The sequence below is a fragment of the Sorex fumeus genome, unplaced genomic scaffold (assembly GCF_029834395.1).
Source record: "Sorex fumeus unplaced genomic scaffold, SorFum_2.1 ptg000034l, whole genome shotgun sequence".
NCBI lineage: Eukaryota > Metazoa > Chordata > Mammalia > Eulipotyphla > Soricidae > Sorex > Sorex fumeus.
In genome coordinates, this window is record NW_026606091.1 from 17,252,924 (window position 1) to 17,269,973 (window position 17,050).

Here is a 17,050-nt window from a genome sequence, read left to right on the forward strand (position 1 = left end):
CAGAGGGAAAGACTGACACAGAATGATCTCTCTCATATGCAGGATATAAAGAGACATAATAGTGGAATAACAAATACCAAAAGACAATGGAAACAAAGAACATGAGAACTGATATTCAGTAGGAAACGTGCCACTTGAGGATGCTGGGGGAAAGGCTAAGAATGGGAATGGGGTATATGTGTGTGTTGGGGGGGCATCTATGGTGGAAGGAAAAGGAGGTGGTGCTGAAAGGTAAAACGTGAAGTATGAAACCCCATCAACAATACTGTAAACCACAGTTGCAAACACTTGTGTGTATATAACACAAGTTTTATGTGCATATGTGTGTATGTTTTACACACATGTATATGCATAAGTTTTTGCACTGGGGTTTACAGCAAATATTTATATATTCTTTTCCTATATGTTTATTATATATATTTATATATTTTACTTATTTATATATTTATTATATACATTTATATATTTTTAAATATATATATATTTTAAAAAGAGCCTCTTGTAGAAGCAGACTAGTAGGTGGGAGGCAAATGGGGTGAGAGGGAAGACTGCTGGAGGGAAGTGGATCCTGCAAAGTGATCAGTGGTGAAACATTGTATGCTGAAACCCAATCATGAACAACTTTGTAATTTCATGGTGACTAAATCAAAACAACAAATAAATCAGAGAAGGAAACCAGATTCATCTACATTTTTTTTAACTGAGCAGCCAGAGGAATACTCATTTATTTATAATATATATGTAAGACGACATTTACTAATTAAATCTATTATCTTCAGTGGAACAACTATTTTTTAGTGTAATCACATTTTTGTAACTTTCCTTTAATAAATTTTCCTTAGGGTAGGAGCTGGCTCAGTGGCTCTGCAGTCTGTACACAGGGTACAATGCTTTGATGATACTGCCATTTTAAAGGTACTAAGTCTCCCAATCCATGAGCAGCGGGTGTTTCCATTTTCACATGTCCTCTTTTATTCCTTCAAGTAGTGTTCTGTAGTTTTCTTTGTATAGCTTTTTCACCTCTTTAGTTAAACTGATTCTGAGGTTTCTAATTTTCTGAGGCACAACTATGAATGGGATTGTTTTTAAAATCTCTCTTCTCTCTTCTACTATTGTTCTTATATAGAAGGCTGTGGACTCTTGTATATTAATTCTGTAGGATCTCATTTTACTATATAGATCTACTGTTTCTAGGGGCATTTTGGTAAGAGTGTTTAGGGTTTTCTAAATATAGTATCATGTAATCTGTAAATAGTGAGAGCCTGATTTCTTTCTTCCTTCTCTATCTGGATGCCCCTGACATCTTATACCTGCCTAAATGCTGCGGTAAGTATTTTCAGTGCTATATTGAATAGAAATGTCAAAAGTGGTCAACCTTGCCTTGTGCCTGATCTTAGAGGGTAGGTATTTTCTCCCCATAGTACACAGTGTTTGCTGTGGGCTTTGACTATTGAGGAAAGATTCTTCAATTTCCATTTATCGTGAATAGGTGCTGGACCTTGTTTCATGTCCCAGCATGTGGTCTATCTTGGAGAATGTTCCATGTGCACTGGAGAACAATGTATATTCAGCTTTTGGAGGGCAAAAAGTCACACGCACATACATAAATGCACAAATACGCTACACCCCTTTCATTTTTTCCTTCAAAGCTAGTGTTGCCTTGCTGAGGTTTGATCTAGTTGATCTATCAAGAGGTAACAGTGTAGCACTGAAGTCTCCAACTACTATTGTGTTGTATTAATGTTTTTCTTTGAGTCTATTAGCAGTTGTTTGAAATATTTTGCTGGTCCATCCTCAGGCATATATATGTTTAGGAATGTAGTTCTTCGTGATGTACATATCCTTTGATCATTAAAAAAATGATCTTCGTTGTCTCTCATAAACTGTCAACCTGAAGTCTATGTCATCTGATACTAATATGGCCTCCTCCACCTTTTGGGGGGTTGTTTGCTTGAAGAACTGTCTTCCAACTTTTCACTTGGAGTATGTATTTCCACTGATTATTCAATGTTTCTTGGAGGCAGCAGAATATTGGGCGCAATTTTCAAATCCATCCTGCTACTCTGTCTCTTAATTGGCATATATAGCCCATTGACATTGAGAGCTTATTGTCCTGGGGTTTTGTGCCATCTTTCTGCAGGAGTTCTGTGTACTATAGGATTCATCTAGCCTTAAAGTAGTCCCTACAGCTTTTGTAAAATGGTCTTGAACCTATGAAATTCCTGAGTTGAGGTTGTGCATCATTACTTCAAATCTAAATGAGAATCTGACTGGATAAAATATTCTTGGTTGAGGCATTCATTTTATTTATTTTTTTAACTATACCACCATTGTCTTTGGGCCCAGAGGGTTTCATTTGGTAAATCTGCTGTAAACACTCCTTTGTATATAAATTCCTTTTTTTTGATCTTGCTGATTTCAATATTCTATCTCCATCATTTCTGTCACTCGAATTAGGATGTGTTCTGGAGAATTTTCGTTTAGATATCCTTTAGATGATACCCTTTGGGCCTCCTGGTTCTGGATGGATGCACGCTTTCGCTCTGGGAATTTCTCAGCAATGATGTTTTTGACTGCTGCTTCATCATCAAGGTTGCCATCCTCGTCCTCTGGTACCCTGATGATTCTCATGTTGTTCTCTTGTCAGTTGTTCATTTATTTTGAGGCTTTTTTCCACCCTCTGCTGTTTTCTGAAAGTTTTCTGTACCTCATCTCCAGTGAGTTTTTCATTTTGCCTGCCAGGTTTTTCAGTTCTGTCATTTGTTTGTAGTTGTCTCATTTCTCCTCTCACATCCTCTTTGCCAGTCCTTTCCACTGTTTCAAACAGTCTCAACATTTCCTCTCTGAAATTCTTATCAGAGAGGTTATATTACTGATTGAGTCTTCAGGGCAACCATCTTCGCTCACCAAGCATGTTGGTGTTCTGCGTTGCTTTCCCACTGTGACTTTTACAGGTGGAGGTGTTTCTTGTGTTGTTGGTTGTATAACTAGGTGACAAGAGTTGGGATTTGTTGGCATGCTGGTGGTGAGATACATCTGAAGAGGTGAATAAAGCACGAAGAAGGATAGGGACACTGAAAGAAATCAAGCTGGGGTGGCTAGTGGCCTAATCTGCCACTACTGTTTCACAGGGCCTACCACCCTGGGGAATAAAAAAAACGATTTCCTTTTTCTTAACTCACAACCGCTTCTGCGAATCCTGTCAGTTCTATCTTTAAAGTATGACTAGAAAAACCAATGGATCTGTCCATTTCCATCACAATCTGCAAACCAAGCCACTATGGATCAGTCAGACTGATTCAATGGTCCTTGTGCATTCTATATTCACAGAAATCTATTGCAAAGTTTAAGGAAACTCTAATTTGACCTTGATCTCAATCAGTTACAGCCTGCAAGAGCAAATACTGGATGTTCCCTTCAACCTCTATGACGTCATCTCCCACTTTTTCTCCCTTTATCCCATCATCCTACTTCAGCCAGGGAGTTTACACTGGCTATTTTTGTTACGTATAATACCCATCACACAAATATTGCTCCATTACGTCCATAAGAACTTGAATACTACATTTTAGCAAAGTCTGAGGCAGAAATAACTGATCTCCAGAGACACATTTCCTAACTATTGCATTTAAGCTTCTAAAACAGCCATAACCCTTTAATTCTCCCATGATTCTTATCATGTGAAAAATTAGTATGACTTGTTTGACTATTTATGTATTCTTATGTAAAGTTTGAATTTGTTTTGTTTATTCCTGGCTCTGTGCTCAGGGAATCATTCCTGGTGGGGCTGAGGTAACATAGGGATGCTTGGTGACAGAACCTGGGTCTGTCCCGTCCTGAGCACCCTGCTCACTGTAGTATCTCTCCAACCCCAAAACTTAAATTTGTAAAAACAGACTTTTGTCTTGTTGTAACCTACTGTACTCTTAGAATTTAGAACAACGTTTGACATGCATTAGGTACTTAGTGATATGCATTTATTAGAAAAATTACTTTTGCTGGTGTCATGGGTTAAACCGAGGGCTCTTACAAACAAGTGCTCTATTACTGAGGTGGCCCTGCTTTTGACCTGTGAAGTACAAATGTTAATACAAAGTCAAGGGCTGGAGTGACAGTACAGCGGGTAGTGTTTGTCTTGCATGTGGCCTACCCAGGTTTAATCCCTGGCATCCCATATAGTACCATGAGCACCACCAGGAGGGAGTGCATAGCCAGGAGTAAACCTGAGTACCACCAGGTGTGGCTCAAAACAAACAAACAAACACCAAAAATCCCAAACAACAACAAAAAACCACCAAAATAAAACAAGTCAAAAGATATAATGTACAAGTTTTAAGTCAAAAGACAAATAACTGAATATTGTAACTGAATATGCATATACATAACTGAATATTATAAAATTTTGATTCTTAGGATGTCACAGAAATATCTAAGAATTCTCAGAGATCCCCAAACAAGCTCTGAAAACAACCAATCAAATTGAGTAGAGATATATCAAATGCAAGATTTCATTGGTGATAATAGCCACCACCTGCTTTTATTACTATTTTTTAAATTCTGGGGTTTATGCAATCCCAAGCATGGCCTTGAATCTGTAAGGTCTATCATCTTTTTTTTTTTTTTTTTTTTTTTTTGCTTTTTGGGTCACACCAGGTGATGCACAGGGCTTACTCTGCACTCAGGAGTTACTCCTGGTGCTGCTCAGGGGGCCATATGGGATGCTGGGAATCAAACACGGGTCAGCCGTGTGCAAGGCAAACGCCCTACTCGCTGTGCACTACCCACTATGCTATCTCTCTAGCCCCAGGCCTATCATCTTATACTCTACCAGTTGAGCCATACTCCTCACCCCATCCTCTGATTTTAAACCAAATGACTACAATTCTTCGATTATTCTACTTTTTTTTTTTGATCTGTTCAAAAACTACTGAAAACTTAGTATCTTCTAAGCACCTAGTACACATGTGCTGAAAGCTGGAAAAATTGAAGAACAAAATCAAGATTCAATTTTATAGTGAGCTTAATATAAAGTCTATATTAGCAAAAACATGATTTTTCATAATAATTGTGCATAACAGTAAATGTTCTCAAAAATCAGTATCTGGAAATGTGAATAATTACTAGTAAAACAACCATTCTTTAAAACCACACTAATAATTCCAAAACACAAATATGTAACTTTTCCTGACAAGCACTGATAAGAAAATATTTACCAGGTTCATTTAGATGTTCCCTCCCAGGAAGCTGTTCAGCATTAATGTCCCCTAAATCACCAGTTTTGGAATCAATGGTTGCCTGAGAGAGTTCTTTTTCAAAAGCCTTGATTTCCTCAGCACTTGCAATTCGATCCTCTGATTCTGTAAACACTCTAATAATACCATCACTGAAAGGTTAAAAAAAAAAAATTATAAGGAACTGCCATATTGTATGAACATTACTGCATATGTGACTGCTTTTTTGCCAAGTATAGCACTATACTAATCAAGTGAAAATAGAATTTTTATAGGGAAAAGTTGACTGCAAAGGGCAGAAATTTTTTATTTTTTTTATTTTTTTTTTTGAAATTTTTTATTTTTACAATATTCAATTCCAAGTAAAATAATTAACACCCCAAAAATCCAAAGATAAATTGTATATTGTTTTTTTTTTTCAGGGGGTGGAGGAAGTGCTGGGTCCACTCCTGGCTGTGTGCAAAGCTTACTTTTGGCTCTGTGCTCAGGGTTCACTCCTGGCAGGGGATGCAGGGAACCAAACCCACGTTGGCCATACTCAAGGTAAGTGCTGCACTCTCTCCTGGCTCAAGTATATACTTTTAAAATAAAAGTTACATAGGTTTCATGGTATAAAGAAAAACAGTAGCTGGCTTACTCATAAAGGCCTAAATTATCCACTAAAACACTTAAAAAATAGCAGCCAATATCTATGCATCAGGAAAACACGGAACTTTACTATGCCATTTACTAGAAATAAAAACATTTTTTGCAACTAAAACAAGGAGTTCCAGAGAGAGAGAGAGAGAGAGAGAGAGAGAGAGAGAGCACAAAGTATACTACAATTCAATCCCCAGCACCACATATTGTCCTCTGAACACAGGGCCAGGGATAGTCTTTGAGCACAACTGGTTGTGGTCAAAAAACTACCCTCACACACAAAAAAAGGCGCGCGCGCGTGTGTGTGTGGGGGGGGGGGGGGGGGGGAGTGAGATGGGTTTGGGCTAGCTGGCAGTCTTAACCTTTATTCTCAGAAAATAACTTCATTCCATGATTACTTAATTCTAAATTCTGGGACCGGGGGAACAAGTTAGCTATACTCAGCTGAACTATCCCTATCCAACCTACAGTATGTCTTCCTTAGTTCATTAATAGCAAATTCACTCTTTTAGTACAAAAAAACTTTTCAATATTAAATATGCCTATGAGGAACAAAACTAAAATAAGAAGTAAATCCCTTCGTTCTATCCTCTTGACCCTCACAGTTTCGTGTCTCATCCATCCGTATGTAGAGCCTTAAGTCCTTATTTCATATCAACTACTAGAATTGCTTTCTCCTTTCTTTTAAATTTCAAATTTGCTTTGCTGTCCACTGTGACTAGTTATTAAAAAATACATATAAACTAATCTGCAAGTTATTATTTAGTCCTCTCACTTTTTGCTGAAGAGCCGCAAACTTTAAGCCCAAAATATTAAATACAAACAATGCTTAGCATAATTAATCCCTACCTTAACTATGACCTACTATTCCCTAACATCAGTACTCCACCATTTTCCTTCATCTTCCATATACATCATTTTCACTCTCATGTCACAACTTTATAGAAATTCTCATTGTCCTTCTTTCTCAAATTTCAATTCTCACTTCTCAAAACATTCTCCACACTAAACTTTTCTCCCAAACACATCAGCTACACATATATATCAGTGAAAAAGCTGTTTTAACTATTACTGTTTTGTTTATTAACAGTTTATCAGCTGAGATAATTTATGGCTATTAGAGATAATTTACCTCTATTATCTCTTAAAAGCTACCAAAGGCCTAAATATATTATTGAATGCTGGAGTGGAACATAAATACCTTGCACCAACCACGATATCACCATTGTCCAGCACACAGCAGCACCATATAGACTGAGCTGGAAGTCGAATTGTTTGAGCACATTCTCCATGTTTCCAGATTCTCAGGGATCTGTCTTCTGCTGTTGTCACAAAATCTAAAATTAATGAGTACAGGAAAAATGATTTTAAATAAATAAAATAAAGCATGTATTGCATATCTTACATACTCTTTACTAAGAAGCTACATGAAATCTTTTCAGACACTCCCAAGAACTTTTTACAGCTAAACCATCAAACCTGAATTAATGTAATGGAGAGCAGTCTTACCTTTACAATTTGGAAAGACAGATATGCTATAAATATAGTTTGTATGTCCATAATATACTTCAAGACATTCGCCAGTGATCTGCCACCTTCTAATACTAGCATCATTTGCACAGGAAAGAAATTCTGTTTCACTCAAAATTGCCAAGCCCCTTACACAGTCTTCATGTCCTGCATTAAAAAAAATAGAAAGTCAATAAACTGAAAGCTTGATGTTTCACTAAAATGAGTAAACAATACTGGGTAGTAAAACTCACTTTTGAATTACAGATAAGTTCTTTTCTATAGAAAAATATGGTAGTAAAATTAGAAAATTTAAATTTTGTGATACCTTTTCCACCAGTTTCAGAATGCATTTTACATTTTATGTTATCTTCTCTGAATTATTTTTTTATTTTTTTGTGTGTGAAGTGCTAAAGTTTTTACAGAGACTCATTTAGAAATATGTGAAGGGAGAGAATGGGAGAAGTCATATTCGAGAGAACATAGACTTCTCCAGAATGGAAATAAACAAGCAAACAGACAAGCAAGCAAGATACATGGTTAAGGGAGAAGATAGGTTTGAAGAGCAAGACTCTAAATTATTTCATAATTACAAAATATTTATCCGCACAATTTTCCATTTTTACCCAGAAATTAATTCTCAACTTTCCTCCAATGACAAGAGTAATTATGGCTAGAAAGATAGCTTACAGGGTGAGAGTTCACACCCTGCATGTGAAAAGCCTAGGGTTTAATTCCCTGAAACACATGGCTCCCTGAGTGCTAAGAATAACTCCACACATCCTAAAGCAATGAGCAGAGCCTGGCACATTCTCCTGTGCACTTCTGGGTGTGACCCCAAAAAAGCAACAAAGAGATAAAAGCAAAAAATTCCTTACTTTCTTACCATATGCTAATGATGATTGTTCATAAAATACTAGAGGAAACATTTTAAACTAGTAGGGTCAAGAAGCTCAACAAGCTGAGCAGATGCTTTCCATGTGGGAGATACGGATTTGAACCTTGGCACCACAAGGGCCGCTAAGCGCTGCCATGAGCATCCCCAAGCACAAAGCCAGGAGCATCTCCGAGCACCACCGGTGTACCCTCCTCCAAAATTAAATAAAGTAAACTAAGGTTACAAAAAGGATTCTGATTTGTTAAGAGTTTGAAGTAAAATGTTCCCAACTAAAAAAGTAAACCTTATAGAACCAAACACCACTACATTATCACTGGGAATATTTCACAATTTATATATACAAAGGTGTTCAAATGAAACAACAATAAAACCTACTGACTATTGCTATGTTAAAAAGAAAAAGTTTTTTTTTTTCTTTTTGGGTCACACCCAGCGATGCACAGGGGTTCCTCCTGGCTCTGCACTCAGATATTATCCCTGGCGGTGCTCAGGGGACCATATGGGATGCTGGGAATTGAACCCGGGTCGGCCGTGTGCAAGGCAAATGCCCTACCGGCTGTGCTATTGCTCCAGCCCCCTAAAAAGGAAGTTTTAAAAAATTTCTTGAATATGTTCTTAATTATGAACTGAATAAACATATATTACATGCATCAAAGGATATTAATTTTTAAAATTTGATAAAATCAAGTTTTTTTTATTATTGAAGCAATACAGAAAGCAACACTTCTTTTTTTTTAAAGGAGAAAACAGTCTCTTCTTTTTAATTTTTCAATTAGGATACTGTGCTTTACAAAGCTATTGAGAGTTGAGTTTCAGGTATTCAATGTTCCAACACCAATGCTATCACCAGTATCAACATTCATTCATCAATATCCCTAGATTCCCTCCCACCTGTTTGACAGACAAAATTTTAAATTTGTTTAGAGTCAAAATCATGTTCAGTATTTTCTAGTTTTGATCAGCTATCAAGTTTTACAACAATCTGATACTTATTTTTCTATGTAAGGAAGCAGAAAAAGGACTACTAAGTTATAACTCACTATCCATTTTCCATCCTATATAATTTTATCTACACAGAGAAAGTTCATGCACTATTATGTAGAATATGATCAATTTTTTTTATTTCTGCTTTTTGGCCACCAAAAGCTAGGGGTTTATTCTCCTGGTTTTGTGCTCAGGAACCACTCCAGTGACCGTTCAGGAATCATATGCAGTACCAGGGATTGAACTGGGGTCAGTCACGTTCCCGCTGTCCAACCCTGGTGATCAATATTTAAGATGCAAATAAAACAAAAAAATTTAAAAACAGATACTTAAGTGCTCCATAAATAAATCAGCAATATTAATATTAGTTACGCAGGAGGAAGAGAGCGGCTTGGAATGCCTTGAAGAGCGTTGAAGAAATAACTAAGAGGACAAAGAACCTCCAGCTACGAGCACATCTCTTTGATTCCACTGTTCTTCCTGCATTAACATATGCCTCAGGGACCTGGGCCCTACGAAACCAGGAGGAGAACACTATTTGGGTCTCTCAAGGAGGAATTGAAAGAGCTATGCTTGGAGTATCACGCTTCACTCAAATAAGAGATAGAATTCGGAGTTCCGATCTCCGTCAACGCTCAAGAATCAGGGATGCTGTCTCATTTGCCAAGGCATCAAAAATCAGATGGGCTGGACACATAATGAGGTTTACAGACAACCGCTGGACTAGAGCCATTACTGACTGGATTCCACGGGACATCAAAAGATTGCGTGGACGCCCAACTACAAGACGGTCAGACTTCTTCGTCAAGACCCTGAATGATCGGTTTGAGACTCTGCATGTTCCTAGAACGAACAGATGCCACTGTGCTATGCTAGCATGTAACAGGGATGAATGGAGACGTTATTGGCACCCGCTCGAGTAAATTGATAAATAACGGGGTATCAAGTGATCAAGTGATTAATATTAGAAGATGATTAAGTGGTTATTTCATGGCGGATATTTAATAAAAGGTCCACGTGAAGCCACAACATAAACAAAGTCCCAAATTTGCAATTATCAAAGAATGTACATTAAAATATCAAAAAAAGCACAAATGTTTTCCTTCATAAAGGAAGATAAAATTACTGACTCACTGCCAGTAAGGCTTATGCTTGTAAGCAGGCTTAACTTGTTAAAATGACAACGCAAAAAGTAATTGCATACAAAACCACAACACCCAAGAGGAGAGAGAGAACAAAAGGGAATGCCCTGCCAGAGGCAGGGCAGGATAGGGGGGGTGGGGGGTGGGAGGGATACTGGAATCCGTGGTGGTGGGAAATGGGCACTGGTGGAGGGATGGGTATTTGATCATTGTATAATTGAAACCCAAGCACAAAAATTTGTAAGTCTACAACTGCACCTCATGGTGTCTAATAAAAATTAAAAAAAGTAACTGCATACAGAAATCACATACATTTATGTAAGATAGTATTATATTGCTATATTATATAATTATAATTATACCACATAAGATAACATGAAATACAATTATATAAAACAAAACATGAAATATATAAATATTATAATTAGATATAACTATGATTTGGGCTGGAGCAATAGCACAACGGTAGGGCATTTGCCTTACAAGCAGCCAACGGCCAACCCAAGTTCGATTCCTCCGCCCCTCCAGGACAGCCCGGCAAGCTACCAAGAGTATCTCACTCGCACGGCAGAGCCTGGCAAGCTACCCGTGATATATTCGACATGCCAAACACAGTAACAAGTTTCACGATGGAGACGTTACTGGGCCCACTCAAGCAAATCGATGAACAACGGGAGGACCATGACTGACTATGATTTATAATTATGTGATATAATAATTATATAATATACAGTCGATTTGCTCGAGCGGGCCCAGTAACGTCTCCATTGGAGACTTTGTTGTTACTGTGTCTGGCATATCCAATACTCTCGGTAGCTTGCCGGGCTCTCCGAGAGGGGCGGAGGAATCGAACTCGGGTCGGCCATGTTGGCCGCTTGTAAGGCGAACGCCCTACCCGCTGTGCTATCGCTCCTGTAATATATTATACAGAAACATACATATTCTAGTTCATCAAATATCCATGTATTAGTTCACATTTCATTGTTCTGTAAGGTCTTACTATAATTTAAAAAATATAATGAGTATCAAATATTAGAAAAATGGCATTCACCCATATTAATCGTGATATTACACAATGCTAGTCAAATACCAGTTACAATCTTCTAAACAAGAAAATATGGATAAGCAAATACAAAGGAATGAGATTATAAAAGTTGCTTACACTAATCTTACCTGAAAAAGTTCTCTCACATCTTCCAGCTTTCCACAGTTTAATAGTTTTGTCCGCTGATCCAGTTAACATTAAGCCTTGTTCAGGTAAGATTTTTACAGCCCATACTGCAGCTGTATGACCCTGAAAGTAAAATGGGTATTATTAGTACGGACAAAATCATTATATTTAACCCTCTTAGCTCAAGACTGCAACACAGGTAAGGGCTGCCAGAAGCACACAGGAATCATTAAGTGTAGGATGACATTGCTTTGTCCTTTCTCCCTTGCCACAAGGAGCTTAGGTTTATCAGGTCACACCCATCACCGGTCAAGCTACCAAGAGAGAGTATCTCGCCCACATGGCAAAGCCTGGCAAGCTCCCCGTGACGTATTCGATATGCCAAAGACAGTAACAAGTCTCACAATGTTACTGGGGCCCACTTGAGCAAATCGACAAACAACGGGAAGACAGTGACAGTGAAGTTAAGAGCTTGATCACAGACAAATGCTGTCATGATCCAAAAGTAATGACGAGACTATGACCCTGCTAGGGATAGGAAAGAATAATCTGTCCTGAGCAGTGTAGTCTGAGATGGAGATGACTCCAGGAGAGCAATTCTATAAGCTTAAATGCATCTCTTACTGTGTCCATACAAAATGATTAATACTATGAATGCTTATGTTTGTTGGACAAGGAGAGGAGGTGGGCAGGCCTGCTGAAAGAGAATCTGTCCTAGAAGCAGCATCCCCTGAGGGAAAGAACTTTAACCCCATTGATTGTGACCACACCTATGTGTAAACCCAACCCCTCATGGTTTGGGGGTTAGGAAACTGTAAGAGTGGGCTGGGGGCACATTAGACATATTTTTATTTCATTAAACGAATAATTTCCCCCTAGTATTCCTTCTTGTCTTTCTTACACAGTGAACCAGCTCTAATAAAAATTTCATTTTTCCTGAGATATATGTTCCAGAATTTTACTGTGTGGGAATCGGATGGTAGAAAACGCCTGTTTTTTTCTTGTATGTTTTGCATTTATGAAAATGTATTTATTTGCTTTTATTTTTGATAGCCTTTATTATCTGGATTGTGAGCTATTTGCTCTCAGTTTACTTAAGATCGTTTACTCTCTCCTGTATTTTGTGCTGTTTATCATTAATGAGAAGGGAGAAGGCCCTCCCATTGTTCGTCGATTTGCTCGAGCGAGCCCAGAAACATCTCCATTGGAGACTTTGTTGTTACTGTGTTTGGCATATCGAATACGAGCTTGCCAGGCTCTGCCGAGCAGGCGAGATACTCTTGGTAGCTTGCCGGGCTCTCCGAGAGGGGCAGAGGAATCGAACTTGGGTCGGCCATGTTGGCTGCGTGCAAGGCAAATGCCCTACTGCTGTGCTATCGCTCCAGCCCTTATCGTTAATATAATTGTAAATAAACTATTTTCTCCCCCCCGCCCAAAAAAAAAAGAGTGGGCACTGGGGGGATAAGATCCAGAGCCAGAGCCAGAAGGAGAAAGAGGGTTCCAGATCAGGGGCCGGGAAAGGAGAGAGAGGGGAGTGAAAGGGGATGAGAATGAATAAACAGCATCTGATTAATCAACCAGCTTGGCCCTCGCTTTCTCTGTCGTCTGTTCCATGGTCTGTGCTGCCCCACTGGGGGAGCAGCCCAGGCCCAACCCAAAACCTGGGGGAGCTGGGGGGAGAGTCGTCGGGGCCTCTCCCCTGGCCGCCCCTTGGAGTTTTATACAATTATGCAAATGATTTTCAATTAAGACTTCATCATTGCATTTTCAGAAATATTTTACTATTGCGATATGAGGTCATGACTAAAAAGATGCACAAAGAATGACTGTACCTGTAAGGTCATCATGCATTTGTCATTCAGCCAGACTTTAGCAGTGGTATCCCATGAGCCACTAAGTAATGTCCCAAATTTTCCAGATGAAAGACTACAAACTAAAGGGAGAAAAAGGCACAAATTAACCTATTACGATAGGAAACTGTTCAATTTGGTCAGTTATTAAAGACTGCAACTTAAAATAACCTATTTTAAGAATAGACTATCAGGGAACAAGACCCAGCAGTGCCACTCATGATCTGGAGGAACTGAAGCAGAGCTTCTACAATCAGATTGGCAGGAATTACAAGGGACTCAAAGTAATACACGAGGAATAAATGGAAGTTCTATTCTTCTTTTTTTTTTTTTAGCTTTCTAAAAGAAACTTTATTTATTCACTCAGTGAGCCTAGATCCTCTGTTCTAAATTAGTCATATGTTGTAAATTAACCTGCTATTTCAGTATCACACAGTTTTCATTAGGCTTTATAGTATAATTTATTTTTTATAATCTTTTTTTTTATTAGTGAAACACCATGAGGTACAGTTATAGACTTATAAATTTTTATGCTTGGGTTTCAGTTATACAATGATCAAGTACCCATCCCTCCACCAGTGCCCATCCTCCCCCACCACGGGTCCCAGCATCCCTCCCACCACCCATCACCCCTGTCCCACCCTGCCTCTGTGGCAGGGCATCCCCCCTTATTCTCTCTCTCTTCTTTTGGGTACTATGTTTTGCAAGAGAGGCATTGAGTGGCAATCATGTTTGGTCTATAGACTACTTTTAGCATGTCTCTCCCACCCTGGGAGGGTCCTCACAACACCCTTTATTTGGTGCTCTCTTCTCTATCTGAGAAGCTCTATTCTTAACACGTGGCACATATAATTACCTACAAGTTTTAACAGAGCATAAATTAACACATAACAAAATACAATCTATAACCCTAAATGTAAATAATCTAACCCTAATCGTAATCTGATGACCATACCCCATGAAAAAACTACCACTTTACCTATATTTAAATTTAATAATCCCAGTAATTTATTTTTTAATCAATTTTTTACCTGCCTTTTAAACTATGAAAACTGAAAAATCTAACACCTAAACTTAACCCTAAGTCTAATCCTAATGGTAAACCTGATTTATGCCAATGGTAAAGCTGATTTATGACAACCATGATCCAAACACAAACCTAAACCTAGCAATTAGACAAAAGTGAGCAATCACACAATACGTAAATTGCATTTTTAACTTTCAACACAGCAGAAGTTAACACTTAATCCTATAGAATCCCAACCCTAACCTATAGTACATCTGACCATAACTGATGCCAAAAATTACCAATTAGCTCAAATTTAACAATCGTCCTGCACATAACTTTCATTTTTTAACAAAAAAACCTTACACCTAAACATTAAAAGAACCTTAACCCTAATTCTTAATAATTCTAAACTTATGCTAATCATGACCAAAGTACAGGCACAAATATAACATTTAGTTAAAATCTAACATTTGCCCAATATTTTACTAGCATTTTAAACTTTGAAAACAGCAAAAGTTAAAAGGTAAGCCCAGGGCTGGAGCTCTAGGACAGCGGGTAGGGCATTTGCCTTGCACTCGGCTGACCCGGGTTTGATTCCCAGCATCCCTTATGGTCCCCTGAATACTGCCAGGAGTGATTCCTGAGTGCATGAGCCAGGAGTAACCCCTGTGCATCGCCCAGTGTGACCCCCCCCCACCAAAAAAGTAAGCCCACTACAATTCCTAACCCTAACTTTAGTCCAAGTCCTAATCTTAACCCTATAGTAAACCTGACCAAAATCAATGCCCAAAACTATGAATTAGACTAAATACATGGAATTTGATAAATGCAATTTGAATTCTGAACATATAAAAACTAACACCAAACCCCTACACAAATCCAATCCTAACCCTAGCCCTAACAATCACCCCACACTTAATTTTTAACCGTGAGAATCCTACAGATTTTATTTTGAAACCTCCACTTGCACAGCCAGAAGATATTCAAGGTAACCCTGACCCTTTGCTAATTATGACCAAGTCCAGGCCTAAACAAAAAAATTATACAAAATTTAACAATAATCACCCAATACACATCTTGAATTAACTTGACACAGAGCAGAAGTTAATACCTAAACCTTTAGAATTCCCTAACCCTAGCCTTAATCCTAACCCTAATCTTATGCAAACCATGACCCAAGTCAAGGCCAAGACCTACCAATTAACCAAAATTTAATAACTGTCCAGTACTTAGTTTCTCCTTTCACTACTTAACAATCACTAATGCAATAACCACTAACACCATATGCAGAAAGACTGTCCCCTCGGTCTGGGTCCTTGGCAAACTGTGCTAAAACAGAATTCCCTAATGAACCCAGGACCAGTATGTACTAGCTAAAAAAAAATTTAGAGTACCCCATTCTTAAGTATCTCACACTCCAGCTTTAGGTACATAATTTCTCTGCTTTATGGGGTTCACTCTCTTTACTCATGTTCCAAAATTAAAATAATTTTATTTCAAAAAAATCATATTTGGACATATTCATAAGCTTATTCAATGTACTAAGTAGTTGAAAAATATCCAAACAGGAAAGGATATCAAAATAATAGTGCTTTTTTCCTTTCTTTTTTTTTTGGGGGGGGGGGACACATCTGGTGGTATTTAAGGCTTGCTCTGTGTTCAGGGATCTCTCCTGGCATTGCTCAGGGGATCATATGGGGTGCTGGGGATCAAACCCTGTTTGGCCACATACAAGGGAAGTACCCTGCCCTCTGAAGTATCCCTCTGGCCCCCAGTATTGCTCTTAAAAGGCTATTTCCTATAATTTTATAGAACTCAAACCCGAGGGATAATGCCAGGATTCCTATCTCTGTCCCATCTCTTCTCACTTGACTCCAAGACCTAATACAGAAACAGAAGCTGGGCCTCTTTCCAGATCCCTGAGTAGTTTCTCTTTTGTCCCTAAAAGTCCAAATATGGGGCTGGAGTGATAGCATAGCGGTAGGGTATTTGCCTTGCACATGGCCGACCCGGGTTCGATTCCCAGCATCCCATATGGTCCCCTGAGCACCGCCAGGGATTAATTCCTGAGTGCAGAGCCAGGAGTAACCAATCCCTGTGCATCGCCAGATGTGACCCAAAAAGCCAAAAACAAACAAACAAATAAATAAATATAAGTCCAAATAATTTGTGAGCTGGTACAAGAAGGTAGAAGACACTCTGTCTGGATACCTATCCTTATGAGACTTCTTCATCAGGATGGGTATCCAGACAAACAAACTCAAAGTACTTTAACTACTGCTCTTCTCCCATGGAGTAGGGAAGACCCTCATGGATCCAAAGGGCATAGTATCAATTATAATTGTTTTAACCTTATCATCCGTTGAACTTGTATTTCACTAATGAAAAAGTCAGGTCCTACCAGAACACGTGCCATGGTTCTTGAATGTCTGCTGTGCAGTGCAAATGGAGGTTTCAAAATAAAATCTATAGAAAACTCGTAAACGCCACAACAAAATCACTAAAGTGCCGAGAAACATTCACTTATCAGTGTATTTGTTGTGGGTGTTTCCTGTCAAGTGAAAACACTACACTTATTTCCTTTATTGTACTAATTTCAATGTCCATCTCTTTAAGA

The 17,050-nt window shown here is 38.5% G+C and overlaps 1 protein-coding gene across 1 annotated transcript in view; it reads right to left on the reverse strand.

Moving 5' to 3' along the window:
- The window catches only part of PLAA (phospholipase A2 activating protein), a 47,601-nt gene that overhangs the window by 21,479 nt on the left and 9,072 nt on the right, over nt 1–17,050 (reverse strand). The window contains exons 3-7 of the mRNA XM_056116982.1: nt 13,407–13,507; nt 11,577–11,697; nt 7,380–7,547; nt 7,072–7,207; nt 5,214–5,383 (exon numbers count right to left, since the gene is read on the reverse strand). Coding sequence (XP_055972957.1) covers nt 5,214–5,383; nt 7,072–7,207; nt 7,380–7,547; nt 11,577–11,697; nt 13,407–13,507 — 696 coding nt within the window. The remainder of the gene's footprint in view (nt 1–5,213; nt 5,384–7,071; nt 7,208–7,379; nt 7,548–11,576; nt 11,698–13,406; nt 13,508–17,050) is intronic.